Source organism: Arvicanthis niloticus, chromosome 2 (genome assembly GCF_011762505.2).
Source record: "Arvicanthis niloticus isolate mArvNil1 chromosome 2, mArvNil1.pat.X, whole genome shotgun sequence".
Classification (NCBI taxonomy): domain Eukaryota; kingdom Metazoa; phylum Chordata; class Mammalia; order Rodentia; family Muridae; genus Arvicanthis; species Arvicanthis niloticus.
Window position 1 is genome coordinate 2,656,562 of NC_047659.1, and position 27,909 is coordinate 2,684,470.

A 27,909-nucleotide genomic window follows, 5' to 3' on the forward strand; every position below is an offset into this window, starting at 1 on the left:
AGCATGAGCCCTCTTACTGGTTATCTATTACACAATAGACATCTCTAATAGAATAACAAAACATCAACAAGTAGACAACAATACATGGACTTATCAGGCTACACTTATATATTTATTCTAGTGTGTATAACAAGTGTAATTTTAAAAAAGAGACTGTGTAGTTGATAGTGAGTAGGACACACAGGTGTAGTTGAAGTGAAGAGGAGGGAATGTTATAGATATATTTTAATTAAAAACACAATTCAGAAGGAGACAGGGAGAAAGCTAGAAAGTTAGCTGTGTGCTGGAATTCCATTTACCCCTTCTCCTAATTGGCTAAGAAATGAGCAAGCAGCTTTACATGCCTGTCATCACATCTTCCACACCATGATGAACCAATAGTGAACCAATATAAGACTTGTCCTAACTTGCTTTTGTCAGGAATTTGGTTTCAAAAACTAAAATAGTGACTAAGGCACAGATCCATCTGACCCTTGTAAGACCCCATCTTGCATTGTTATGTCTCTAATTTGTCTGTCCTAGATAATATTCGAGTGCTGTGCATAGCCAAGGCAACTCTTGTGAAAGAAATCATTTCATCTAGGGCTCAATTACAGTTTCAGGAGTTTAGGACATTATCCTCTTGGTGGATAGTTTGTCAATATGCTGTTAGACACTGGAGCACTGGTAGAGAGCTACATTCTGAGCTGTAGGCACAGAGGCAGGTATAGAACTGGGCCTAGCATGAGCTTTTGATACCTCAAAGTCCATCTTCTAGAAGGCCACACCTCCTAATCCTTTTCAAATACTGCCACTCTCCAGTGACTAATCATTCAAGCATATGAGCCTATGGTGTCCATTCTTATTCAAACCACCATACAGTCTATTACTAAACAAGGTCACAGCTTTAGGAGACCACGGCGTCAATTTCTGAATCAATCAAATCAATCTATAAGGGGGCCATAGTGTTTTCTAAGGGTATTTATATATGTATGACCCTGGGATGAAGAGGAAGAGGAAGAACTGGATTTATCTGGGAAGAATAGATTGCTGTGTAGTGTGGGGAATTAGCATGATTGCTTCAGGCATTGGAGTTCTTTTCCCTTGAGGCACAATCTAAATAATTTTTAAAAAACAATGCTCCCAGAAATCTTGTGTTTTTCAACACTGGTAAAAGTTATTCACTGTGTTCTTCAGACCCAGTATCAAATGTCAGAGTAGGACAAATGTATCATGACTAATGAGAGGATAATTTCTCTGTTTAATGTGTTAATAAAAAGTACTTAGAGAAGCTAAGGTAAGATGAAGTACAATAAGGGTCATCAAAGATAAGTTGTGACCATATGTGTATTTTCATTAAGTGTTTGCCATCATGGCAATTATAGAATGGGATCATTCTTTGGGTGTTGTGATCTATACCCTTGGTTGTAAACCACAGGATCTCCAGGCTCTGAGAGACCCTTTTTAGGAAAGAAGCAGCTGAGGTTGGTCCAGTGGAAGCTCCATGTGCAGGGTAGGAAATGCTAGGGTGCTGAGGCAGGAATGGGTGGGTAGGTGAGGCAGCACCTGCATAAAGGCATAGGGAGGTGGTATAAAAGTGTGTTATAGAGGAGAAACTGTGGAGGGCGATAACATTTTGAAATGTAAATAAATAAAAAAACCAAGAAAACACAAGAGCAAAAGAACCTTAGACAAATCACAGATGTAGGAAACCCTGGAGATGGACAACCTACAACAGAGATCAGGAGCTAAAGATGCAAGCATCATCAACAGAATACAAGAGATAGAAAAAAGAATCTCAGGCATAGGAGATACCACAGATGATATTGACAAGTCAGTCAAAGAAAATACAAAGTGTAAAATACCTGTAACCCAAAACATTCAGGAAATTCAGGACACAATGAAAAGATCAAAAATATTAGAATAATAGAAATAGAAGAGGGTGAAGATTACAAGTTCAATGGCACAGAAAACATATTCAACAAAATCATAGAATTTTGGGTTTCTGCTCAAAGACCATCTGTTGGACTCTAAAGATACAAAACCAGGGAACTTGCTCCCCAGAGATACTCAAGGACAGGATTCCTTGCAATAACATGAGGTTTATTAATCATGAGATGACCAGATGACAACCAGGATACTAGGGTTCTCTTGTATGCAGGCAAGAAGAACCCCAAATTAAAGCTAAGGGCAGCTTATATACTATTTTTACAAAATTTATGAGGGCAGTAATACAGTTACTTCTTAACAATAACCATAAAGGCCAAACTCCAACAGCCATTCCCAGGCCTGGTTTCTGTTCCCAGGCCTGGTTTCTAAGTAACTCAGATTTACACCTTATCTTTTTTACAACAAAGAAGGTCAGCTTAAGTAGCTTCTGTTCACCAAGGTTTACTTGTTAATGGCTCATAGACTCCTATCTTGGGTCTTTTTTTCCTGGAATGTTTGTTTGAGTCTTTGGAATGTGCTCTTCCTGGGATGTGCCTCTGGGGCAGCTAATATTTGACTCAAACTTAAGAATCTTTTAATTTTAAGTTCAAGCTGAGACCTGAAATTACATTCTTACACATCCTTGTGTTGTGCAAGGCTTTACCTCACTTTTCTTCACTACCTGCCTTGCTTGTTCACTTTTCCTTCCATCTTGAATGCCTCTCTCATTGTGTTCCCATCCTTGAGTCTGTTAGTCCACTGCTGCCCCAACTACCTCCTTTCTCTTTCCCAAACCATTTTAGATTACTGGAAGAACATGGTGAAGACTCCCTCTGCCTTTTCCCCAGTTCTTCCTCAGTGCACAGCCTCAGCAGGGCTTTCCATCAAGGTAAGGGAAGAAAAGATGGAGAAGCAGATTTGTCTCCATTTCCTCTTCTCTCTAACAAAAGTCTGTCCTGTGTTTAACCATAGCTCCAAGTCATGCATTTATTTCCCCATATGTTTATAGACACTTAAACACAGACAGTCATTGGGTACTGTCTCTACGGGATGCAGAAGGCTTTGCATCAGTATGCTGAATATATACCCACATTTCAAAAGCTTTCAAAGCAGCAAAATGAAGCTGATAGAAAGTTCAAACTTGGAGTGAAATTAAACATAGCTTCCCCATTTCCTTCTTTCCGTTTTTTTGCACTTTGATTACAGATATTTATCTTCCAAGTACAATGTCTTTGCAGGACTCTAAGTAACGAGTTTGAATTTACGGGTTTTAACACAACACTGCATGTAACACAGTGTTCTTTAATTATTTGTTCTCTCATAGATTTTTAGATCCTGACCACAGTTGCCCCTCCTTCCTCTCCTTCCTGATCCTCCCCTTATCTCTGCTTCTGGCGCATCTACTCCTCCTTCTTTTCCCTTTAGAATAAGGGAAGCCTCTCAGGCATGTCAAACAAATATGGCACATCAAGTTGCACCAAGATTAGGCACCTCCCCTCACATCAAGGTGGGAACTACACAACCCAGTAGGAGTCAAATTATCCTTTAAAAAGGCAAAAGAAAGAGATAGAGACATCCTCCTTTCCTGCTCTTAGAATTACCACAAGGTTATCAAAGTAAACACAACCATATCAAATGCAGAATTGCCTTGGGCAGATCCATGCTGGCTCCCTGGTTGTCAGTTCAGTCTCTGTGAGCTTCTATGACCCCACATTAGTTGATTCTGTAGGTTTTCTTGTAACACAGTGTTCTTAGTAAGTACTTATTAATAGACTGAAGGAATATATAGGGGGTTGATCCGGTACTGCTATGTATTAAAATGATAAATACTGACCCCCAAGATCTGGCTACTACCCCACTGTATTTCCCAAATACTTGTTGTTGAAAATTTTCTAGGTTCTTGATGCTGCAGCAGTCTGGCATCCTGGAGAAGCATCACAGTCTGATACCTGCTGCTGGTCCATCAGGACTAAAGGAGACCTCCTGTTTTCTTTGTCATCTTCTCCTTCTCCTCCTCTTCCTCCCCTGCCTTTTTTCTATCTGTATCTTTATACTGTCTCCTCCTATCTCAATCCTCTCTTCTCCTTGTGGTCCCTACCTGTGACCCACACCCCACCCCCACAGCCTGGAAACTCACACTTTACCTCACTCTTTTCCCCCCAGTAATTGGCTTTTTTTAAATAGTTTCATTTAACCAATAGTTTTAAATTGGGGAGCAAGGTTTACACAACAAAGGCTGGTGTACATGAAGATCCTTTTATCTTGGAGCAACCAGGTCTTGGGGTTCAGAACTTAGCATTTCAATTGCACCTGAGCAAACCCTTAAAAATATGCATATTAGCACCTAGGTAGTTTTGTGTTTAAAATAAAACAAGAAATAGGGAGCTAAGGTGCTATGAGAACTCAGAAAAGCTGCTGAGAAGAGGTCTGTGTTGCTGTGTGTAAGCGATCTATCCTCTCTTAGGAATGTGAAGGCCCTGAGCAAGCAGAAATGCATGGAAATGAACAGATGCTACCCGAAGTACAATGAAGGACAAACATGACTATTGCCAGGACATCATCAGCAATGACAGAAAGCAGATCTTGATCAGACTCCTTAGTGCCTGCATGTTCTGGATCAGTAGTTCTGCATGAAGTCTTGGGCTCACATCCCCAGAAAAAAGAACAGAAAGAAAGGAAAGGAGGGGAAAGAAGGAGGGGGAGAGATGAAAGAAGGGGAGATTGGGGAGGAAGAGATGTGTTATTACAGCTAGGGTGGTTTTTCAGTTATGGTAAAGTGTTTAACTACTTCTCTGTGATTAAAAACAAAATCAGATTGTGTCAGGGTTTGGAGACCTGTGTTGGAGCTAAGCAGTACCCCAACTAGCTATTTTTAATTTTAACTCTTTAGCCACACTAACATATCTCAATGGGCTCCATGTGATATTCAGCCCGTGATACAAAATGTAACAATCACGTTCAGCCTCTCTTTTTCTGGGCCCTCCCATTATAATCAGTCTCAGTAGTGTCTTCTCTCCTTTTGCTTTCATACCACTTTTCTCCATTCACCTCTAAAATGGCATCCCACACTCTATAGGAGTCCAGAAATTATTCTTCAAATGCACATAGATTCATCAAGTTGGGAAGCCCTTGACCTAGAACCACATAGAAAACAATACTCGGGTTGGAGACACAACTCAGATGGTGAATTGCAAATGTTTCCTATCACCTTGGGTGGGAGTTACAGTTTCTGGAGTCTGAGTTGAATCTGCAGAACTGTATGGTGAGAGGAAAGAAGTCTCTGAAGTTGGAGCTACAGGTTTATTTTGAGGTCCTCTCAACCCTTGCTTCTTGTGACCACCACACCGAGTGATCATCAGACCTCCACATGAGTACAGTGACATTCATCCACATGCCTACAATAAATAAATAAAAAATGTGATAAAAGTATTTGAGTGCAGTTTAGGTGTACAGACTTATTTGTAGGAGCTAATTTATTTAACCTTCTGGTGTATCAACTTTATTATAAAGATTCTAGCCAGCGACGGGGACACTGAAGGACAAGCTGGGTGCTCAGAACTGGATCCTTTTCCCTGTGGTTGTGGGCCTTATCCCACTCACTAGCAGTTTCTCTAACCCTCCTTTTAATGATTTTTCTTCCATCCTTAGAAATAGAAGCTGCAAGAGTCGATTTTACCACAAGGTGTCAGCCCAGGGTAACATAATCTTCAAAGGTCTTTTACACTCTGATGAAAGTCAGGGAATTCAAAAATTATATAAGAAGCATTAAAACATGCAGAACAGTGGAGTGCAGAAAATCTGTTTGATCCCAGCACTCAGGAGGCAGAAGCAGACTGATATCAGAAAGAGGGGCAGTTTGGGAACAAGGGTCACATTAAAAACAAGACCCAGACCTACCTTGGGAGTTACAGTGTTGAATCTGAGTTGAGTCTTCAGAACTCTGTAAAAGGGTCCTTGAAGTCAGAGCTACAGGTTTATTTTGAAATCCTCTCCACCCTTGCTTCATGTGACCGCCACACTGAGTTATCATTTGACCACCACGTGGGTATCATAATATCCTTTCATGTACCTACAATAAATAAATAAATAAATAAATAAATAAATAAGTAAATAAATAGCGAGATCTAAGCTAATCAAAGCTCATGATGACCCTGTCTCAAAAAAATAAAATGATATAAAATTAAATAGTTAAAACACCATTTGGCACTGTGTGGCAAAACAAGAATAATCATGGAAAATGTTGACAGGCATTTATTTTTCTTTACATTTCCTAATCAGCCTAGTCTGGGAATGCTGTGCATGAAATTCCTGAGATGCTGTTATTGAGATCTCAGTCAGTAATTTCCGAGGACGGCTTCATTTCAGAGGAGTAGATTCCCCATTGACACTTTCTCTACTTCCTCATTCTGAAATTTTCACCTTATTGACAGCAACATTTTTTTTTTTTTTTTTTTTTTTTTTTTTTTTTTGGTTCGTAATACTTGAGTCCTTCCGGAAGCTGTCCTTAATAGAAGAGATTGGAAGGTGAGATGGGAAGGAGTAAATCTGGTGTAAAAGTCACTCACTAACTCAGATTCATTCTTTGAATGTGCTAACAGTTCTCTGGGAAACTGCTACATGTCTGGACACCAAGCACATGTTAGCTGCAGAGCAGGTGGTCTCCAAGTGTGATCTAGGATTAGTACAGTATCACCCGGCAACCTGTGAAATGCACAACTGCAGATTTCTTCCAGACCTGATCCTGGAATGGAACATGTCCCAGGAGTCAGTAGGTTTCCAGGGATCCCTCCAGTTAATTCTGGGTTGCCCTGCCTTGAGATGGATCACTACTGGGGACCCCTGCTGGCAGAGGCCAGCAGTTGGCATTGTGCACATAGAGGCTGAGGGGCGGGGTCTGCTGAGCAGGCTATGCTCTGCAGTGAGAATCAGGCTCCACATGGGACTGTTAGTCAGGACACCAAGTGCCTTGCCTTGGGATCCCACGGAGAAGTGGGTGAGTCCCAAGTCTCTTTCGCAGGCCCCATGCAACCTGCCTTATAGGCCTTGGGAATCTTCTTCGGGCCTAGGAGAGGTGAGGCTGGTCTCAGGAGTGGGCAAGCATGCAGAGGTACTCAAGGCAGCCCAGCTCTGAACGCCCCTTCAGCCCCTACAGGCCTCGGGAGGAATTGCATGCATGTGGTGCACAGACATCCAGCAGGGAAAGATATATATAAATAAAAGAAAACAAACAACAACCCTCCAAAATCAAGCAACACCACAAAAGCTCCAAATATGTCGCCACACTAATATTACCTACAAATAAAGCCACATCTCAACATGTGTGGGAATTCTCAACATGGAAATTTGGGAAGTCTTTATCTGGGAAGTCATTATTTCAACTTTATAGTTATCCCCGAGGATGTATTTCAAGGAAATGAGAGGCAAATAGCTCTGGATTTCTAAAAAAAAAAAAAAAAACTCTGAATGAATACTCCTTTCCTAAGAGGCTTTAGAACAATACAGTGGTGGCTCTCATTAATTTTGTTTGCATGACTATTTCAGGACCATGTGAATGCCTGCACCATATTTTAGGGGTATCTAAACATATGACCTAAAGGGTACGGTATGGATACATTTTTCATCATTAAGTGGGTATTCACATGGTAACCATGCCTCCTAAAAACTACTGTGTAGAACTGGCTAGCTGGCTGGGAATTTACAATGTAGCCTGAAGCTCATAGAGATCCATCTCTGTCTGTGAATTCTGGGGATACAGCAGTGTGACAACACACATGGTGACAAGAGCTGTCAAAGTGTGAAGGCTTTGAAAATGTTTTTGTCTAATTCACAAAAATGCAGCCATTTCTCTAATCAGCTAGATCAGTATAGCCAATGCATATAGCCACAGCAAAATACCAAAATAATGACCAGAACAAAAAAAGAAAAATAAATATCAAAACCTCAGACCAGTGGAACAAAAAGCCTAAACCTCAAACCAAACAAAACCCAAACCAAAATCAAACAAGCAAATAAACACAAATCACTATGAGCAGTGTTCTCTTGCTGCAGTTTAACAGTGGTGAACTAAACCATGTGGCCAGCCTTGAAGGCAGGGTATAAAGGCAGTTTCAGAGGTAATAGGCTATGGAGATATTCATTGCTATGTCTCTTTAGGGGCTTTTTAGGTGAAGCCTTCCCAAGGCTAAGGATGAAACGTATTATAGGCTTTTGCTCAAAGACTTTTAACCTTAGTTAACTCATCTCCTTTAAAGATTATCGCAGACAGATCAAAACTAGTATTAATTTTTACTCTTGAACGTTTTCTCCTGAATGCTGAGCAGCTATGGATGTGCTTCTGCTCTGTCTGAAGCCCTGCCTGCTGCAAGCACAGCAAGAGGGGTATCCTGCACACCTCTGTGTAGAAACACACTTGCCCTGCCAATCTGGAACCTCTGCTCAAATATTTCTACTCCTAAGAAGATGAACATCTTCTTGATGTACAGCAATAATTTTGTAACACATTGTATAATATAATATACACCATATAACATAGACTATAATTTTTAGCATCCTAAGTATTCTTCATGCTTTGTCCTGCTTACCCATAGCTCCCCTCCTGTTTTTCTGACACATACTGCACACAGCAGCACTGACTTGGATATGAAATTTCTTCCTTGGCTTGAAATGGCTGCTGAACCTAATGAATTACAGCTTTGTTCATTCCCAAGTAGGCACTTTTTACATTAGTTAGAAATATTGAATTTTCTTAGGTTCTCGGCTTGAAGTATGATAGCAGCTCTTACTTTCCCCACACAGGTACGTCTAATAATGACTTGGTCCTGACCTATAACATTGAGAAATGAATAATGGCAGTTAAACAGTTGCAGCAGTAGAATTTTCTGAAATGCTATTTCACAGAAAGTTTTACAGTTACACTTTTCAGATGATCCCTCTGAAACTCTAATATGTCATCATTTATCAAAGGTGTTTTAAGTGTGGAGCAGGAATCCTAAGTTCTGTCTGTGACACTGGGTTTAACTTAATTGTGGATGATGCACTTCATATCCTGGACACATCCTTCATGCCACACACAATGGACAGCAAGTATGTAGAAGAGTCCACAGTATGTCATGCTCCATAAGTTTAGGAGCACCCATCTTGAAAGAGAGCATAACCTCCTCTGTTATACACTTTATTAGCACACCACATCACCCCCAACTTAGACCATTTGCACAAATCCTTGTGGTTCAGATTAACCACATACTACTGATCATTATTCTCTCCAGTGGGATTCATGACTGCATGGTTAATAATTTGTAGTGTCCTTAGGTTCTGTTTTCCAACAAGATTCAGCAATATTGATTTATCTGAGAAGTTGAATTTGTCTTTCACATTGATATTTTGGCCATCTGAGGCTCATGTATGAATCTCATCAGCTGCAGGTACAACACTGGTTGAAAGCTCAGGTTGTTCTTCCTGAAGGTCATGTTTGTTGTTGTTGTCCAGTTGTACTGTCATGAGATTCACAAGTGAATCCCATATATGATTCCTTTATTCTTAGCTGGATCTCATCAGAATTTCTGGGTCTGGGAGGCACCAACTTTGCCCTGAATGTAGTACATCATGCTGCTTCTGGATACTTTTGGAATGGTGTCTGCTGTGCACATGCCTTTAAGCTGATTTCACATTATCTCACAATACTCAACATAGTCCTTGAGTGTCAGGGAGTTACCTGAAATTTCCCAGCCAAATAATTGTTTGTTCCTACAGGGTTTATCATTGAATATACTTTATTGACCTAAGGGATGCTTTTTGATAATTTATTGATAATATATTTCTTCTGACATAATATATAAAGCATTTGCTAGCTTCCCTGTGAGGAAGGATTATATCTTCAGCAGGGTATTCCTGTAAATATGTTGACCATTGTGTAATTTTTCAACCAATACTTTCATGCTTGTGTGCTAATTCAAGATCCAAAATTTCCATGGGATTACCTTCTGTACAAAGAGGTCAAATGTGAGTCTGAAGTACTCTCTAAATACTTTCCAGGACCAGTCAATGCCAATGACTCTAGCTTTAGCATCCTAGTAATGGGTAAATAGAAACAGGCAGCCATTAGCTGTAAATGATAGAGCTGCTGACTGGGGTAGCTTCAGATACTAACGGGGTCTGCTGCCAAAGGCAACCAGTGATTAAACATGTTACTCAACAGACTTTTTTCCTGAGGTCAGAAAATCTAATTCATTGGTAATAACACCCTGTGGCCAGTGCATAATCTATGATGTTTTTTAACTCCTTGGGGAAAGTGAAAAAGGGAAATAGAGAAAATTCACATATACGCACAAATACACACACACACACACACACACACACACACACACACTCGCACACACACACAATGAATGAATGAATGAATGAATGAAGCAAAGGGCAGAATCTAATAAGTTAATACATACAGATATACATGCATGGATACACACACACACACACACACACACACAGACCTACAGATAGACATGTCTATATTCACACACTGAAATATTAGAGCAAAGCTCCAAAAGCAGGTTCCAAGTATTCTACACATATCTACATATATCAGTAAACACAATTGGTGGAGAGTAGGAACAATGTTCTAATTCCCTTTAACACAACCTTTACATGGACACACATAGTCCATGGATGGAAGACACAGTTTTCCAGCCACACCACACCATGCTTTATACTTTCATCCATCATTTATATATCCCAGCAAACTCTTTCAAGCAGTATACAATTAAATGCGAATATGTTTCAGTTTCCTTCCAATAAATGATTATGATGAAAAACAATGTGTTAATACATCATTAGCATTAAAGGAAATAACATTATGTATTAAGGTTAAAAAACGAAGCTATTCTTATAAACCCACGTACATCCATAACCAAGCAACTTATTATAGATTAACAAAATGTAAGCAAGAACAGTGAGTTTCTCAGCTAGTTTCCCTTACTGGAAGGGAGCAATTGGCATTTATAAAGAAAGAAGTAATTGTTTTATTATTTGTCTTTAAAAGTAATCTTGTAAAATTCTTAAAAGAATCACAAATCTAAACATTTATATAATAATAAGTCATATCTACCTTAAATCCTCAAAATGCATATCTACCCATTAGCAATTCTTAGTAAACCATATCAGGAAGGTGAAGTCAAAATAAGGGTATAAGTAATCAATTAACCCCCTTCCACCCTCAGTGAGGGTCCTGTAAGCCAGTGCTACCATGGTTTTGTTCTCTGAACACAAAAAGGTCCAGAGCTTTAACTAATAACAGTACGGCTTTGTGATCTTCATAGTGTTCCCTAAGGTTTTTTACATTAGAGCCAGTAGTAAAAAACATGGCTACAGACCTTCAGTAAAGACTTTATTGTTCCAAAGGTTTTCTAAGTGTGGTGGTCATTGTTGACAATCTACATTTTCTTTAGGGTGGGGAGTGAATCATGATGTGCTCCACCAGCAATGTCTGATAGAAATCAAGCATTAATATTGTGAATGCCAGAGATACTATCAGGTGGGGGACAGGAAATACCCTTAATGTTTACAAATAACTCATAGATTAAGAGGGAATGTAAGGGCAGGAAGCAGAGCAGTACTTCATAACAAAATACTCTCCTCAGGATACAGAGTCTTCATGGCCATGCCACACCAATCCTACCCCTGTGGCTGTGGTAACCCATGGGCTGCATTCCATAAGTTTTAAGTCTTTTGTCCTTCCTCCTGCATGGTTCTTGGCAAGTCACTTCACACAAGCTGTGAAACTGGAGAATCTCCAGTTGTTTGCCTTTGGAAGAGCAAACGACTAATACAACGAGAGAGGAACTGTCCTCACCTCTAACATACATTATCTTCAGCAACAATTGTGAATAATATAATAATAATAATATAATAATATGGGAACAACTTCAACACAGATCAGAAGAGATAATATGATGCCATTGGTGTTTACTCTGTCAGGGTAGCATCATGATAGCATCACAGTATACCATGCTGGATTATCCACAACAGATGCACAGCTGAGAACCATGCAAATGATAAGAAACCCCAAAAGTTCAAAAATACAAGGGACCTAATTGGTTTTACCCCTCCTCCCAGCCTGAGCTCTTAAGTTCATTTGGAAGACATTGAAGGGATGCTGCAGTTCTACTGCCAAGCTTTTGAGTAGGTGACTAACTCCTTCAGCTTCAGCAAGAACTACAGGCATTCCTTAAGTCTTTCCTGCTCTTGTTCAATAGATAATTGTGATTTGGTGGAGGGTTATAAGCATTTGTGTGTTTTTGTGTGTGCACACATACATTTGCACAGATACATACACACTCATGAACATACACACACAAGTACATGTGTGAAAACATGCAAGCACACTGTCACCTGTTTAGTTTCCCAATTAATGCAAATGCAAGTGGCAATAACCTGTACTACTGTAGAAAAGAAAGTTAACTTTTGTCGGATGGAGAAAGAACATAGTGTGTAGAGGAGATAAAGAACTCTGGCAAAGTGCACAGACAAGGTGACGCTTGGAAGTCCTTGTCCTTGTAGCAAAGCCCACTTAGTAAGTTCTCCAGGCTGTATAGAAAAGGCTTGGTTCCCCAGAAAGACCCAGCCCCTTGCTCTCACCCACTGCTTCCCTGTTGCTTCAAGATAAACATTTTTCTCCAAAACGAGCTCTCTTAACCATAGAATGCTTTACTTAATGCACAAAGCAATGATGTCAGGAAACTAGAAAATCTTCATACAAAATCTTTAATTCCTATGAGGTGATTGTATCAGGGATTTGATTGGCTAACAGAAGGCTGATGATCTCATGGCCAAATGATGTATGATTTCATACCACAATAAATTCCATGGAAGGGCTGGACCACACTGTACATTTTCATTCTTTGACTGATGAACATTTAGATAGTCTCAGTTTGGGGCTGCTCTAAGGAATACTGCTAAAACCCAAATGTCCCCTAGTTTTTCTGTGGACAGCCAATTCTCATTCTGGAATCACTGGGTAACCCAGAGACTGCAGTTCAACTTTCTGAAGAATGGTACATGATTTCTGGCAGGGCTCTATCATGCACTGCCAACAGCAATATCTGAAGGGTCCTCATCTCCCCCAAATTTCCAGGAAGTCAATTTTAACACAGTGTGAACAAGGTTGGGATAAAAGGAGCTACTGATTGCTGCAGAAAGAGAGCTGTAGTGTATCATGAGCATAAGTGGGCTGCACTGCACTGAGACAGACCTGTTCTCACACCTCACCATGGCTGTGGGAATTCTGCTTCTGTTGGAAGCAGCTGCAAGCACATTGCTTTTCAGAATGTCTCAAAGAACAAAATTCAGGCCAAGTTCCACAACCAAGGATAACTGAGCCAGTGTTAGGCAAAGGTGGAAAGAAAATGCTAGCTAGCATTGAGGATGAGAAGAAAACAGGCTGTATGGGAGAAACAGTAAACCCCTGACCTTCCAGTGAGCTGTTACCGTTCACCCTGGACAGAGAAGGGACACAACTGCCCAGCCAGCCTTTCTGTCTCCCTGGCACCTTGATTTGCCACAGCAGCCTACTAACTTTCATGTACCCCATTCCTTTGGTTTCCACCAAATGATTTTATTGTGGATGAATAGTTTTTTGCCTCTATAAACTCCTGAGAACTTTTATATTTACAACTACAGACTTTTTGCTCCTTTGTTCCAAGGTGGACATGCAAAAAGTTGGGAGGCTTCATGCAATGTTCGATGGATACAGAGTGGTAAGAACCTGAGTGACCATAGCACTTTCTCATCTAAGTTGGGTGCAATCTTTGCTAAAGATGTTCCTTCCATGAGCAAGTGACCATACACACATATGCAGGAAAACACAAACATGTTTATGAGAACTCAGATACAAACACAGACAAATAGACAACCAGGCAGCCAGCCAGACACACATACACACACATTCATACATACAAGCAACCACACCATCAAATGCCCATACAGGCAACCACCCCTTCACATATGCTCAGCATGACTACACAGATGTTCAACTATCCCTGGGTAAGCACATATATATGAATGTATGTCTGCTCATAAACACAGACAATATTGTACAAAGATCTACACACATGGCCATATGTGCACGTGCAGATATACACATACATTTACAAACATACAGACACACATACTGAGAGGCTCACATCCATACTCATACACCCACATGAATACATAAAATCACACCACAAATAGAAGCACAAACAATACACACACATACAAAAAAACACTTGCACGCACACACAGAAACACACGCAAACACACACACACACACACACACAAATGCACACACACACACATCCCTTCATTACCCAGAGAGGCAAAAGAGAAGACTGGTTTCTTTCAGCAATCTTTCAGCTTCAGGAAGAGTTACTGGGTTTTCCATGCTGTCTACAAGGTTCTTAGATTCAGCCAGGCTCTCCTGCCCTGGCTTACACATTATTTCCCCCTTCAAAACTTTTTGATCCTGAGATATGTAATTCTAAATGGAAGTTACAATCTCTGCACAGCAAAGCTGGACAATGCAACAGCAATCATTCATGAACATCTCCTAACAAAACCTCTAGCTAACTTCAAGTTGATCCATCATAGTCTGCTCACAAAACCTGCCACAGATGAGTTTGATTTGAACAGAAGGAAAGAAATGTGACCCACAGTCATTATCGAGAAACTTTGAATGGATTGCATTGTAAAAAAAAAAAATATGAAAAGAGCACCCAGGTCAGTCAGTAGGTGGCTAGGAAGTCCAAAAACAGTGATCAAATTCTACTACAAAATCCTGTAATCAACAACACTGGAAAATATGGATGGGATGGACCTAAACCACACAAAGATCCAACCAAGAAAGAGAACTTCAGACCAATTTCACTTATGAATATCCATGCAAACATATTCAATAAAATTCTTGCAAGCCAAATCCAAAAACTCATCAAAACAACTTGATCCATCAAGATCAATAGGCTTCATACCAGAGATGCAGGGATGGTTCAATATATGGAAATCCATCAATATAATCCTCTTTAAACAAACTCAAAGAATAAAAATCACATGATCATTTCATTAGATGCTGAGAAAGCATGTGACAAAGCCAAAACTCCTTCATGATAAAAGTCTTGGAAAAATCAGGAATCAAGTCCCATACCTAAACCGACTAAAAGCACTATACAGCAAACCAGTAGCCAACATTAAACTACATGAAGAGAACCTTGAAGCAATCCCACTAAAATCAGAGACTTGACAAAGCTGCCCTCTCTCCCTACCTATTCAATATAATACACAAGTCCTGAACAGAACACCACTGGTAATGCACTAAGATCAAGAACTGAAAAATGAGACCTCATAAAATTGCAAAACTTCTGTAAGCCAAAGGACACTGTTAATAGGAAAAAAAAATGCAACCAATTGATGGGGAAAATATCTTTGCTAACTCTACATTTGAAAAGACGGCTAATATCCAATAAATACAAAGAACTCAAGAAGCTAGAGTCAAGAAACAAATAACCATATTAATAAATGGGGTACAGAGTTAAACAAAGAATTCTCAATTGAAGAATACCAGCTGACTGAGAACCACAAAAGGATGTCAAATGTCCTTAGTCCTCAGGTAATTGCTAATCAAAACAACCCTCAGATTCCACCTCAAACCCAAAATGGCTAAGATCAAAAACTAAGGTGATAGCAGATGCTGGCAAGGATGTAGAAAAAGAGGAACACTCCTCCATTTTTGGTGAGTTTATAAGCTGCTACAACAACCCTGGAAATCAGAGTGGCAGTTCCTCGGAAAATTGGACATAGTAGTACCTGAGGATCCATCTTTACCACTCCTGGGCATATACCAAAAAGATGCTCCAACACAGAAGAAGGACACAGGATCCACTGTGTTCATAGCAGCCTTATTTATAAAATCCAGAATCTGGAAAGAACCCAGATGCCCTTCAAAGAGGAATGGATAATGAAAATGTGGTACATTGATACAATGAAGTACTACTCAGCTATTAAAAACAATGACTTCATGAAATTCTTAGGCAAATGGATGGAACTAGAAAATGTCATCCTGAGAGATGTAACCCAATCACAAATATCACATGTGGTATTCACTCACTGATCAATGGATATTATCACCAATGCTCAGAACACCCAAGATATAATTCGAATACCAGATGAAGCTCAAGAAGAAGGAAAACCAAAATGTGGATATTTTGGTCCTTCTTAGAAGAGGGAACAAAATAGTCATGAAGGAGAGACAGAGAAATATTGTGGAGCGGAGACTGAAGAAAAGGCCATCCAGGAACTGCCCCACCTGAGGATTCATCCCACATACAGTTCCCCACCCAGACACTATTGTTGATGCCAAGAACACTTTCTGACAGGAGTCTGATATAGCTGTCTCCTGAGAGGATCTGCCAGAGCCTGACAAATACAGAGGAGGATACTTGCAGCCAACCATTGCACTGAGAATGGGGTCACAAATGGAGGTGTTAGGGAAAGTACTCTGGGAGCTGAAGGGGTTTGCAGCCCCATTGGAGAGGCAAAAATATGAACCAACCAGAAGCCATAGCTCCCAGACACTAAACCACAAACCTGTGTACACATGGAGGGAGCAATGACTCCAGCTGCATATGTAGCAGAGGATGGCCTTGTGGAATACCAATGAGAGCAGAGGCCCTTGGTCCTGTGAAAGCTCAATGCCCCAGTGGAGAAGAATCACAGGATGGTAAGTAGAAACGAGTGGGTGGGTGGGTGGAGGGGACACACACTTAAAAGCAAAGGGTTGGGAAAATGGTATAGGGGGTTTTCTGAGGGGAATCCAGAAAAAAGGATAGCATGTGAAATGTAAATAAAGTATCAAATTAAAAAAAAAACAGAAGAGAAGACATCATTGATGTCTGTTACAGAAACTTGTGGCACAGACTCATGGAAACTTCTTAAAGAACTCTTCTGTTCTGTGAGGTCCACTGTGAGATCACTTGAATGTCAGCTACCTCCATCTGTTCCCCATCTATTCTCTGCTGTTCCTTGCCCAGCATTATAAGTTTAATATGGAGCAAGAGAACCCAGTTCAAAGTAGCAAGGGTATGCCATATACCAGGCTGGGGTAGTCCAGGATACAGCCTGAATTCATGTAATTCTTGAATCCTTAGTTCATAGAGAAATTTTCACCTTGGTCCAAACCCTATGACAGGCTGAATATTAAATTCAGGATGCTTCATTTACAACATGAGAAGACAACGATGAACATGCAGAAAAGTACCAGCAGGATGTGTGATGCCATAGAGAATTGCAAGAAGCTGATTGAAGAGAAAAATTCCTACAGGTGAGTCACTGACACAGTTGAGACCACACCACTAGGCAGGGGATGTTCTGCCCTTCTAAGACTTTAAACAAATGTCAGGGCTCTGATTCTATACTGTCTGCCTTTAACAGGAGGCCTGCCTCTAGGCAAGGGTCTTGGATTTGTACCCTTTGAACTCAGTTGTCCTAGGTTTGAACAGTGTCTCAGACAATCCAATCATTATTCTTCCCAACTCAGGATTCTGTTGATAGAAAAGATTTGCACCATGATGGGAATATTAATCAAACCTCAGCCTCTAGATCTCAGACACGAAATGTATAGTTCTGGGATCCATGAGACACATGGAAAGTTTGCATATATTTGAAACTCCTATCCACTCTCAGAAGGGATTTGTCCTCTAACTGCTGATGGTTTTCTAATACCACAGACATATAAGCACCCATGTGGATGATGGTCTCTTCCTTGAAGTACTTTGAGCCTTGTGGATTGTGGCTGGTCTCTGGATTTGACAGGCTTTTATTTGGTGTCCACGAGTAAACTGTGGCCCCTAGTCTGCAGCTGTCTGTGGATCAGGGTCCTTGCAAGGAGGATAGTACTTGGAGGAGTGCTGGGCAAATTGAAGTTGGCAGGAAATCGTGGTTTTCGGTTGTTTGTTCAGCAGCAGGCACTGCCGTCTCCTGAGTGAGTGTACTCAGCTGAAGCACAAAGTAAAGATGTAGTGGAATAAGAACAGAAAGCTACTGGGGGAGCAGACTGAACAGCAAGTGTGCTGTGAGGAAACAGTGCAGCTCTGTGCGGAGGCCAACAAGAAGATCTATGATCTTCTGCCAAGCAGCAGCAGGTAGGGTGTGATATCAGGGTCTGATTGCCCTCATGTCTAACCATAAACATGGACAAACCCATGTATCTGTCCACAGACTTATCCTGCTACTCACCTATGTCTCATTTAATTCTTCATTTAATCATTTACATTCTATGCAAGTAGCCTCTTTCATGAGGTTTGGTAAGCAAATGCTACTGCTCTGCATGAATCTGCAGTTCATGAGGGAGATAGACTGATCACACTTCAAGCACCTACATGCCACTAAGTTACAGGAATGCCATGCGGTATATTCTCTTTACAGTAGCATGGATCTTACAAGGAGGAAATAAAGGGCCATTGCTCACTTGCTTTATGGGAATCTCAGGCAGGAAGCAATTTTCAAGGTTGAGAGACAAGGGAAAATGCCAAATGAATAGTTCTAATTATTGTCTTTGGGGGTCTTTGGTTCTTTTTCCTTTTCCTTGTATCCCAAGATGGTCACTTCTACACTATGTAGGTCTAGGGACACAATGACAGAGCCTGAATAGCAGCTTGTCAGTCATGTTTTTTGTGAGTGCTGCCTGAGAGTTCATTCCTGGCTCTTGCATTCTGAAGCTAGCTGCATGAATTGGAGTTTACTGCTGTGAGCTGAAACCCTGACCAAGGTAATTCTTTCAAGGACATTTAATTGGGGGCTAGCTTAAAGGTTAGAGTCTTAGTATTTTATCATCAAGGCTGGGACATGGAAGCATCAAGGGAGGCATGATGTGGGAGTAGCTGAGAGTTCTACATCTGCATCTGAAGGCTGCAATTCGAATATTGACTTTCAGGTAGCTAAGAGGAGGGTCTTAAAGCCCACAAACACAGTGACACACCTACTCCATCAGGGCCACACCTTGTAATAGTGCAACTCCCTAGGAATAGCATACAAGAGCCATCACACCGGGATATGGGAAAGGGTTTTCACAAGCTGAGGGTTGTTGTGAGAGATTTGACTCTACAAGAGAAAAATTACTCCAATCATATCAACCAAATCTGAACAAGAAATGTGCTTCCTAATCCTTCCTAAGTCACCAGGAAGGATGACTGAGAGGATGGTGGTCTCACTTGGCATATTTGCATTGGATAGCCTAAATTCAATTGCTCCCCCTGCATGATGAATTCCACATTGCTTTCTGAAGGATTGTTATAACCAGCATCACTGTGAAGAAATAAAGAAAATCTTTCTTTAATTCAACGAAAACAAAGACGCAGCATACCCAAAATTTTGAAACACAAGAAAAGCAGTGTTTAGGGGAAAATTCACAGCACTGAGTGCTTTCATAATCAATCTGGGGTCATCTTCTCCCAGCAACTTAACAGCACACCTGAGGTCTCTAGGACAAAAAGAGGCAAACCTATCTAAGAGGTGTAGATAGCAGGAAATACTCAAACTCAGTGCTGAAATCAACGACATAGAAACAAAGAGCTAGATACAAAGTGTCAACAAGAGGAAGAGCTGGTTCTTGGAAAAAATCAACAGGATAGGTTAATCCCTAGACACACTAAGTAAAGGGCACTGAGACAGTACCCAAACTAAAAATCTGAAATGAAAATGGAGACATAACAACAAAAACAAAAAATTAAAAATTCATCATGTCTTACTAGAAAAGCTTATACTCAACACATCTGGAAAATCTAGATGAAATGGATGGTTTTATACACAGATACCACATACCCAATTAAATCAAGATAAGGTAAACTATCTAAACAGTCCAATAACCCCTATAGAAATAGAAGGAATCATAAATGACCTCCTAACAAAAACTTCCCAGCACAAATGAGGCCATTGGTTCTCTAATCTGGAATGAGTCTGCACAAATCATCTTTGAGGCTTTGAAGACAGGTGATTTTGGTTCCAACACTAGCACTTCCAGAAACCTCCAAACCTTTTCATCTACAGGCCCATGAAACAAAAGCTACTGCAAAGGGTGTGGAACCACACATTTTAGGCCATGGAATCACAGTGTACTACACCTGTCCAAGCTGTTGGACCATGTACTATCTGGCTTGTCCACTTGTCTAAGAGCTGTGGTGGCTACCAGTATTCTAGTGAAAGAAGCAGAGAAGTTAACTCTGGGTTAGCATCTTATACTTACATTCACCCCATGCAGTTGAGACTCTTCTCAAAGGAACACGGGAACCCCTGCTGTTTAATGCACATGTGAAAAAGTAGCAGGTAGCAATTATGATTGGCAGTTCATTAAGATAGACAGGCTGAACACACATTACATACCCACATGCCATTATGCTACAGGGGTTCCTTTTGTGTGCGTCCTTGACTGGAGCACAGAGCTTTGAGTGATGTAGTCAGGGACTGCAGCTCATTTGCTTTGTAGGGGGTCATGTGAGGTCACAGGTAGGAAGCATTTGTAATTCTTGGAGCCCAGTGAAATTGCAAAATGAGTGGTTCTCATTGTCTTTTGTGGGGGTGCGTTTTGTATATTTTCTGTCCCTTTTCCCTTGTATTACAAAATGGTCTCTTAACCCAGCCTAGAACTTGGTTCACATTGACAGAGCCTGAGTAGCAGCTTGTCAGTCCTGTTTCATGTCAGTGTTGCTAGGGTTCTCTCCTGGAGCTTCTATTCAGGAGCTGACTGGATGAACAGGGATGTGTGAAGAAAGGCTTCTCTCTGGCTGAGGGTTAGGGTGAAAGATGTTAGGATTCAAGAAAACAATTTCTCCAATTCTCTCAACCTAGTCTGCAGAAGAAGTTGATCACTAAGCGTTTTTAGTCCCCAAGGGATGGATAGCACAGTCCTGGGTATCACTTGAAACATCAGCTTTTCTACATTCAATGGTTTCTCCAGTCTTGAGGTCTCCTTATTGTTTCCTGCTCACTTATGATTTCTGGTGTGTCTTTGGAAGGGGGATATGCATGTCTGTGCCAATATGTATATTGGTGGGTGTGCTGAGAGTCTAGTTAACTACATGTGGTTTTGCAGTCCTGTGACAGTTTCTTTAGCCCAGGTCTCTCACTGAATCTGAAACTTCCTGTTTTGGTTAAGCTGTCTGACCAGCATCTTTGAATCTTTTGTCACCTCCCAGCAGAGCTCCTGGTATTGTCTGGTCTCAAGTCACTGCTACAAGGGTAAGTAACTCATAGAGAGGAAGAACATGGTGGCTGTCTCCACACTTTTACATATTTTATTGTTTTGGGTTTTGTTACTGTTGTAAAAAACCAGTTTATTAACATGGATGAAGGCAATGCTGTCTGTTCCAGGTTTCAGACACACAACTCGGCCCACTGTACTTTCTCATGAGCTTTCTTGTCATTAGGCTGAAATCCCTAGGGAGAGGGAGGAGGGTGTTGGTGGCCCAGGATGGGTCTTATCCTACAAACCTAGGCTCCATGTAACCCACATGTGAGTTTTCCAACCCAATAAACCTTTATTAAACAAACAGAACACATGTTACCAACACTTAAAAGTAAATAATTTCATATTTAGCCCAGCCTACCCTTCCCAAATTTTGCCATGTGACCTCAGATTCCCCTTCCCAGTCCTTCCCTTGTTCATTACAACTTCCTAACCCTGGGTTTAGAGGCCCACCCATGTGCAGAACAACCAGGAAGCAGACATGGTACTGTTGGAACCAGAGTGAGATATGGGGCACAAAGGGGTGCTCAACAACAGCTAGCTGCACACATGAGACCAATGTTGTCTCCAAGGATCTGGTGTCCTATTTAAAAGACCCTTAAGAACCTGAACACCAGCCTCTCATTCTCAAAAGGGAGTATGAGGCTCTTACAGGGCAAGAGGCAGCAGTCCAGTCACCCCAGAATCAAATAGGATGGTTCCGTAGTCTGGTGGGAAAGCAATGGGTTTGGTTGACTGACCACTGAGGCCATCTCACCTGGGCTATTATAACTGGCCATCTGCTGGTCTTCAGAATCCAGTGGCCTCAGAGAGCAAGCTTCTTCCAGAATCTCCAGGTCTGGGTCCCTCCATGGCTCAGAGACTTTCACACAGCACTCTTCCTCTCAATGCCTAACATATGGTAGCAGTAGCAGGAGCAGCTGCATCTCAAACCCTCAGGTCAGGGGGACAGGCACCCAGGCTGGAAGTGACCTTTCTGGCTGCTTCTTCAAGGGCCTCTCCCTCTGCTCCACCTCCCATGCCATCAATTCTACCCTATCACTGTAGGCAGAGGAGCTCCTGGTCCTGGGACCACCACCCCTTCCAGCTCTATGGTATGGAGAGGTGTCTAAGGATGTCACTTCTGGAATTATCTCAGACACAGGTCCCCCCTCCTGTGCTATGGTGCCTTGCTCAGAGAGGCTAAGATCCAGCCCTCTCACAGGACAGAAAGCAAGGCTTCCATTTTATTGTTTTGTAATTAGAGTCTTTCATAATAAAGACTAGAGATTGACATCATTAATCTGTAGAAATCCCTCATTTGCTGTCTGAAGTAATCCTCCAAAAATGCAAAGGACATTATTGGACTTGATTTACTCTTTTATAATAGAAAAGACTGTGAACTGGTCTAGACTGTTTACAGCCATTAAAGAAGAATGTTGCTTTTACATAGATGAAGACAGGGATGGTTAAAGAGAACATGAGGGACAAAGATGAGATCTGGTACAAGAATTGGTTTTCAACCCCTCCATGACTGTTAACTGTATTTCTTTTCATTTTAAGACCAGTAGTTGGGATACTTTTACTTGTTCCTTTTGGTTTCTGGGCCTTACATAGGCTGACTAACTTTGTGAAACAACAGGTAGATAATTTGATAGCAAAACCCGTTCAGATACATTATCATAAGTTAGCTATGGAAGACCATGAGACACAGGACGAGGTTGTTGCACTATCCAGGGTATTCTCTACTCAACCTAAAAGAGGGGACTCCCACCTCTAGACAAGGCAGAGAGGGGTCGCCCAGAACCCCCTCTGGCCGGTGATCTAAACTCTTGCATAGCTTTCGAGGCTAAGCACTGCAAGGGAATATAAATAAAAATTAAAATATATTTCTGGGTTCCCTGAGGGACAAGCCTGATTGCATAAGGTTTAATGTCAAAAGTATCCCTTCTCCAGGAAAAAGACATCGGGATGGGTCTGGCCCTCATGCTCATTGGACATTGACAGGAGAATCAGAGCCATTACAGGGTCCTCATTAATTAGTGGAGGTCAGGGCTCTATCCCTGCCTTTGCAACATTGGAATTGGCATGGTCTTTCTATACTTGGAGAAGGGAGGAGATGTCAGGGGCAGCCTTGCTTATACAATGAATGCCTAACATCAGCCATAAGTCTATGTCAGCCTGCTAACACAAAGTCCTGGTTTCTGTGGACAAACACTGAACAGATGGCTATAAGATCTTGTAAACAAGTAGTCTTGGTGGAAATTTACCAGCCTAGATAGTCATAGACATTGTGGATAGGTATAACGCGCGCCTCCCGTGTCGCCCCACAACTGTGGAAGAGAAACACGAGAGACAGTATTCAGGTAGTTACTGCAAAACGAGGACTTTACTTCTTATCACGGTAAAGCGGAAAGATGGAAAGAGCCTGAAGGGGTACCACTTAGATACACCCTAGTGTGACGTATTCACTTCTGATTGGCTGTTCGCTCACCACCCAATATTATGCCTCGGGATTGGCAGTGACTTTGGTGCGCTTTCTGCCTTTGCAGCTGCGCAGTTAATTGTTTACTTCTGGAGAAGACACTCGGCCAGCGCCATCTTGGAATGGTGGATTATACCACCGTGAACAGTGGCTTCCTACAGATAGGTAGACTTGTTATATAGTACCAACTTAGATAAGGACAAGTGAATATAGACGGTCATAGTTGCCTGTTCCCTGAACCTTCACCCAGCTGATACCCTGTACTCCCCCTGAAAAACTACAGTCCTGTGTCTTCCCCTTTCCCACATTCTGCCTTTATGTGTTTATAACCACTGTGTGAAAAAGGTAAAAATTAGGATTTGATCAGACTAGAGGAATATCTTCCTTTGCATTTGGCTGTTTTCTCCCATTCTCTCTTTCAGGTTATCTCCTGGACCCTGTTTACTGCCCTGCAGGACAAGCCACAGAACAAGAAGTAGGGGTCCAAAGTCTCCCCACAAATAATACTAGAGAAGCTATAAATATAGTGGTATTGTTTCTTTTTTCATTAATATCTCTTTTACATTTCAATACTTTCCCTTGGGCAGATTTATATACCGCACACCTTTGCTGATTATAGTATCTCTTCAGTGAGCATAGATTTCCTGGGAGATGGATTCTCTGGGGATTCACAGATTGAGGGTTTCACAAGAGAAACACAGGCAGGTTCCTGCACTCCAGATATAATAGCAGCCTTCACTTGAATGGTGGCTAGGTTTTCTAGAAGGCCACTATACAGTGCTCTATTCACACATTGCTACACAGTTATTCTTCAATTCATTATATATGGACTATTGAAGAAGTGTGTCATTTTAGTTTAACTCTAGCACAGTGTGTAGTTCACAGTTCACTTTCAAGCCATTTATTAAAATTGAGAAAAACTTCCAGGCCCAGGTGCTCTCTGGCCTTTCATTTTTGGGAATACATGGGATGATCTCAGCTCAAAGGTCATACTGGATTGTCCTGATGAATATACCTGGTGTTTGCTGGATAGCTGACATGGCAGATCTTCACCAGGCCTTTGTCTCTTCCTCCCCTAGGTCTGAAATACTTCAACAGAAGCTCAAACAGGGCCCAGAACAGGTCAAGATCTCCCTCAGACACAACTCCTCATCAGCAGCACTGAGTGTGCAAAGCAAGTGAACCACCATTGCATCTCATTCCTATAACCATGGCAATCCTAGGCTGCATTTTCTTCTTTCTTTGGGTTCCTATATGTTACAAGGCCTTTATTTTTGTCTAGACTATGGTCCAGCAAGAGTGCATGTATGGAAGGCTTCAAAGAAGTGCTGGGGGACATGAAGATCTGCTGGTCATCCAGGAGGAGCCTCAAAATGTAAATTTTCACTTGTCCTCATGAGTCATCAACAATAATTTCAGAGAGATCAGTCAAGCAAATTTTAAAGACTTTGAGGTATTGTCTGTAACATGACTCATGCTTTGCCTTGGAAGAAATTGTCCAACAGCAAACCCCCACCCCAATGGGGCATACCTACATTCATCTTGAAGAGATTGTTACCATTGCTGACTGCCTTTGTACTATATTTCCAAGGCCAGCAACAGGCTATAGGTTAGTGCAGCAAATTCTACAGCAAGGGAATGCTGCTTAGCTTAATTATTGTGTTTTGATTTTGGTTAGAGTTTTGATTGCCTTGGGTATATGGTTTTCTTTCTTCTCCTTTGAAGTTTTGTTATTTATTATTTTTTGTTACTGTAATTTGCTGTTTTGCTAAGGCTGTATAATGTATACTTTGACTCCTCCACTTTAAGCTGGTATTGAATAAAATTAATATATTTTAATGAATAAAAAGGCAATATCTAATTTTTATCTCATAATAATCGTCTGTATTCATGTGTGGTTCACAGTCTTGTAACAGTAGAAGTATCAGGTAGGAATGGACATCTTCAAATGTAAAGTGGCTTAGGCTTTGTTATTAGTTCCCAACCAGTCAGAGCTACACAAAGAATTGTGCTTATGATGTGGATAGTGTGACACACTTTTTGGATCCCAAATTCCTGCTGAAAACCACATCCATGCTGTATCTTTGTGGTCATAAATTCAGCTATGTTAAAATGTACTACTCCTTGGATGCTCATGATGAATATACAGAGGAGAAACACAAGAGTGTTTCTCTAATACATCCCAAGAAATAAAATTATTCACTAAGGGATTATCAAAGAAATTAGTAACCACAGAGCTGTATGCCTCTTGTTTCCTTGAAAGGTAGCATCACTTATAACTGCACAGCAGAGGTAATGAGTTCTAAGACCTATTGGGAGATGTTGGGTTTTGTTTGTGTGTGTGTTTTGTTTTGTTTTTGGTGGTATTATTGTTGTACTGATGATGATTTTTGTCCTCTTGTCCTGGAAAACGTATTTGATGCCTTTTTAAAATTTGGTTAGAATGTTGTTTCTGTTTTTCCATTATTTCTTTTATGTGTATGGGTGTTTTTCCTGCTGTGTGTCTGTATACTACATGCATGCAATTCCCCTGAGGCCAGAGGAGGTCAGTGTATTTCACCTGGAACTGAAGTGAGTGGGATTGTTAATCATTGTTCTTTAGGTCCTCTGAGAAACAAATTCTCTAATGGATAAGCCATCTATCCAGCCCCTGCTTGGACTTTTCTCCTTCCTTGTGTGGTGTGTTAGTTGCACTGGATCACACCCAACAAAAGGGAGATGTTTCTTCAGACCTGTACAGACACATACATGGGACAAGCATGCTCAGGGTTTAAACTTTGAGGCCTCCATGTAGGGCATTAAAGTGGGTCATGCCTCAGGATCTCTTATTGTCAGGAATGGAGCACATTTCTCATGTTTCATCCTTCATGACAGTGCAGATTGGGCTTTATCAGATGAATTACAGAATTGAGAACTCTCTGAGTGGTGGAAGTGGGAAATAAATCATGATCAAGTACTATCAAAACAGTGTTTATATTAAGCTTTAGACAAGGCCAGGGTAATGGAACATTCAGCAGAGGACACAGGACTGTGGGGTGAATATTTCAGCTCAAAGCTAGCAAGAGAAAGGGATGGTAGATGTTGTCTGTACCTTTGCTCTACTTCTACCTTTACTCTGGCAAGTGACTTTGCTGTGAAGACCCTCCTAGATTCCCTTAAATCTGAGGCTAAAACACAGACAGAAAGACAGCCAAACAGCAGACAGGCAGACACACACACACACACACACACACACACACACACACACACACACACACACACACACTTGTTCATTTTCTACTTCTCCTCTTGGGGTTGTACTATCTCCAGATTGGAAAACAGTGTCTTCATCAATTTCTTATCTCAACCTCTCCCACCTTCCCTCCATTTTAACTTTCAGTCACATCCATCCCCTGCTAATTTCTCTGACCACCTGCCTGTAGGAGCAGACTTGGTGGCCACTTTATTTTGATACCTCACATTGCTGCATTGTTCTTCTTTCACCAAAGCATGCACCTTTGGGTCAGTTTTGTTCCAGGGACCTGTTCCTTCTGCCCAGCAATTAGCCTATGGCTTTGTTTACTGAGAGGTCAAGAAACAATTGAGAACAGGACCTTAACATCAGAACTGCACCCTACAGGTAGATGGTGTGCTGTTACCATAGTAGGTCACACAGTATATTAGAAAATGTTTCTTCAGATGAGAAACTGATTCTGGTGAATCTCCTCTGAATTGTGTGACTTCTGAGATTGTGGAGGAAGTAATCCTGTGCATCTCCAGACTGGTGTTGCCAAATCCAAGAGCAAAAAGAATCCCCTCTCTATGAATGATGGGGAGACCTACACAGAGAACTTCAGTATAGACACAGAGCTTCTTCAGTTCCATGACTGAGGTGATCAGGTGGTTTGCAGTCTCAACAAGTACAGTCCTTTGTGCCAACTCTCCGAACCAGGGCTCCTTCCCTTATTCCTACATGGTTGAAGGAAAGAGCAGACCACCTACAAATTGTCCTCTGATTTTAATGTTGGGGTTGCAGTGCGTTACTCCCCACTCCAAACTTTCAGTGTTTTGCTGTTAGGTTTCTTAACTGCACTCATTTCGTTAATAATTACCACTTTGACTTAATCTTACATTTTCTCAAACACTTTTCTACATCTATTTGCTCTACATTTTACTTCTAATTCTCACTGTAAACCTCATTAAATGTGGTCACTACAGATCATTTCATGCAGTCTTGGAATTTCTTCTGTCATGTTAATTCATCTTTTATTTTTGAATTTAGCTTCACTCAAAATTTGAA

The 27,909-nt window shown here is 41.1% G+C and overlaps 1 protein-coding gene across 1 annotated transcript in view; it reads left to right on the forward strand.

The window, feature by feature from the left end:
- LOC117702788 (disks large homolog 5-like) overlaps positions 1 to 24,812 on the forward strand; it is a 34,922-nt gene extending 10,110 nt beyond the window's left edge. The window contains exons 5-6 of the mRNA XM_076928207.1: positions 17,076 to 17,248; positions 24,710 to 24,812. Coding sequence (XP_076784322.1) covers positions 17,076 to 17,248; positions 24,710 to 24,812 — 276 coding nt within the window. The remainder of the gene's footprint in view (positions 1 to 17,075; positions 17,249 to 24,709) is intronic.
- Positions 24,813 to 27,909: the final 3,097 nt, after the last annotated feature.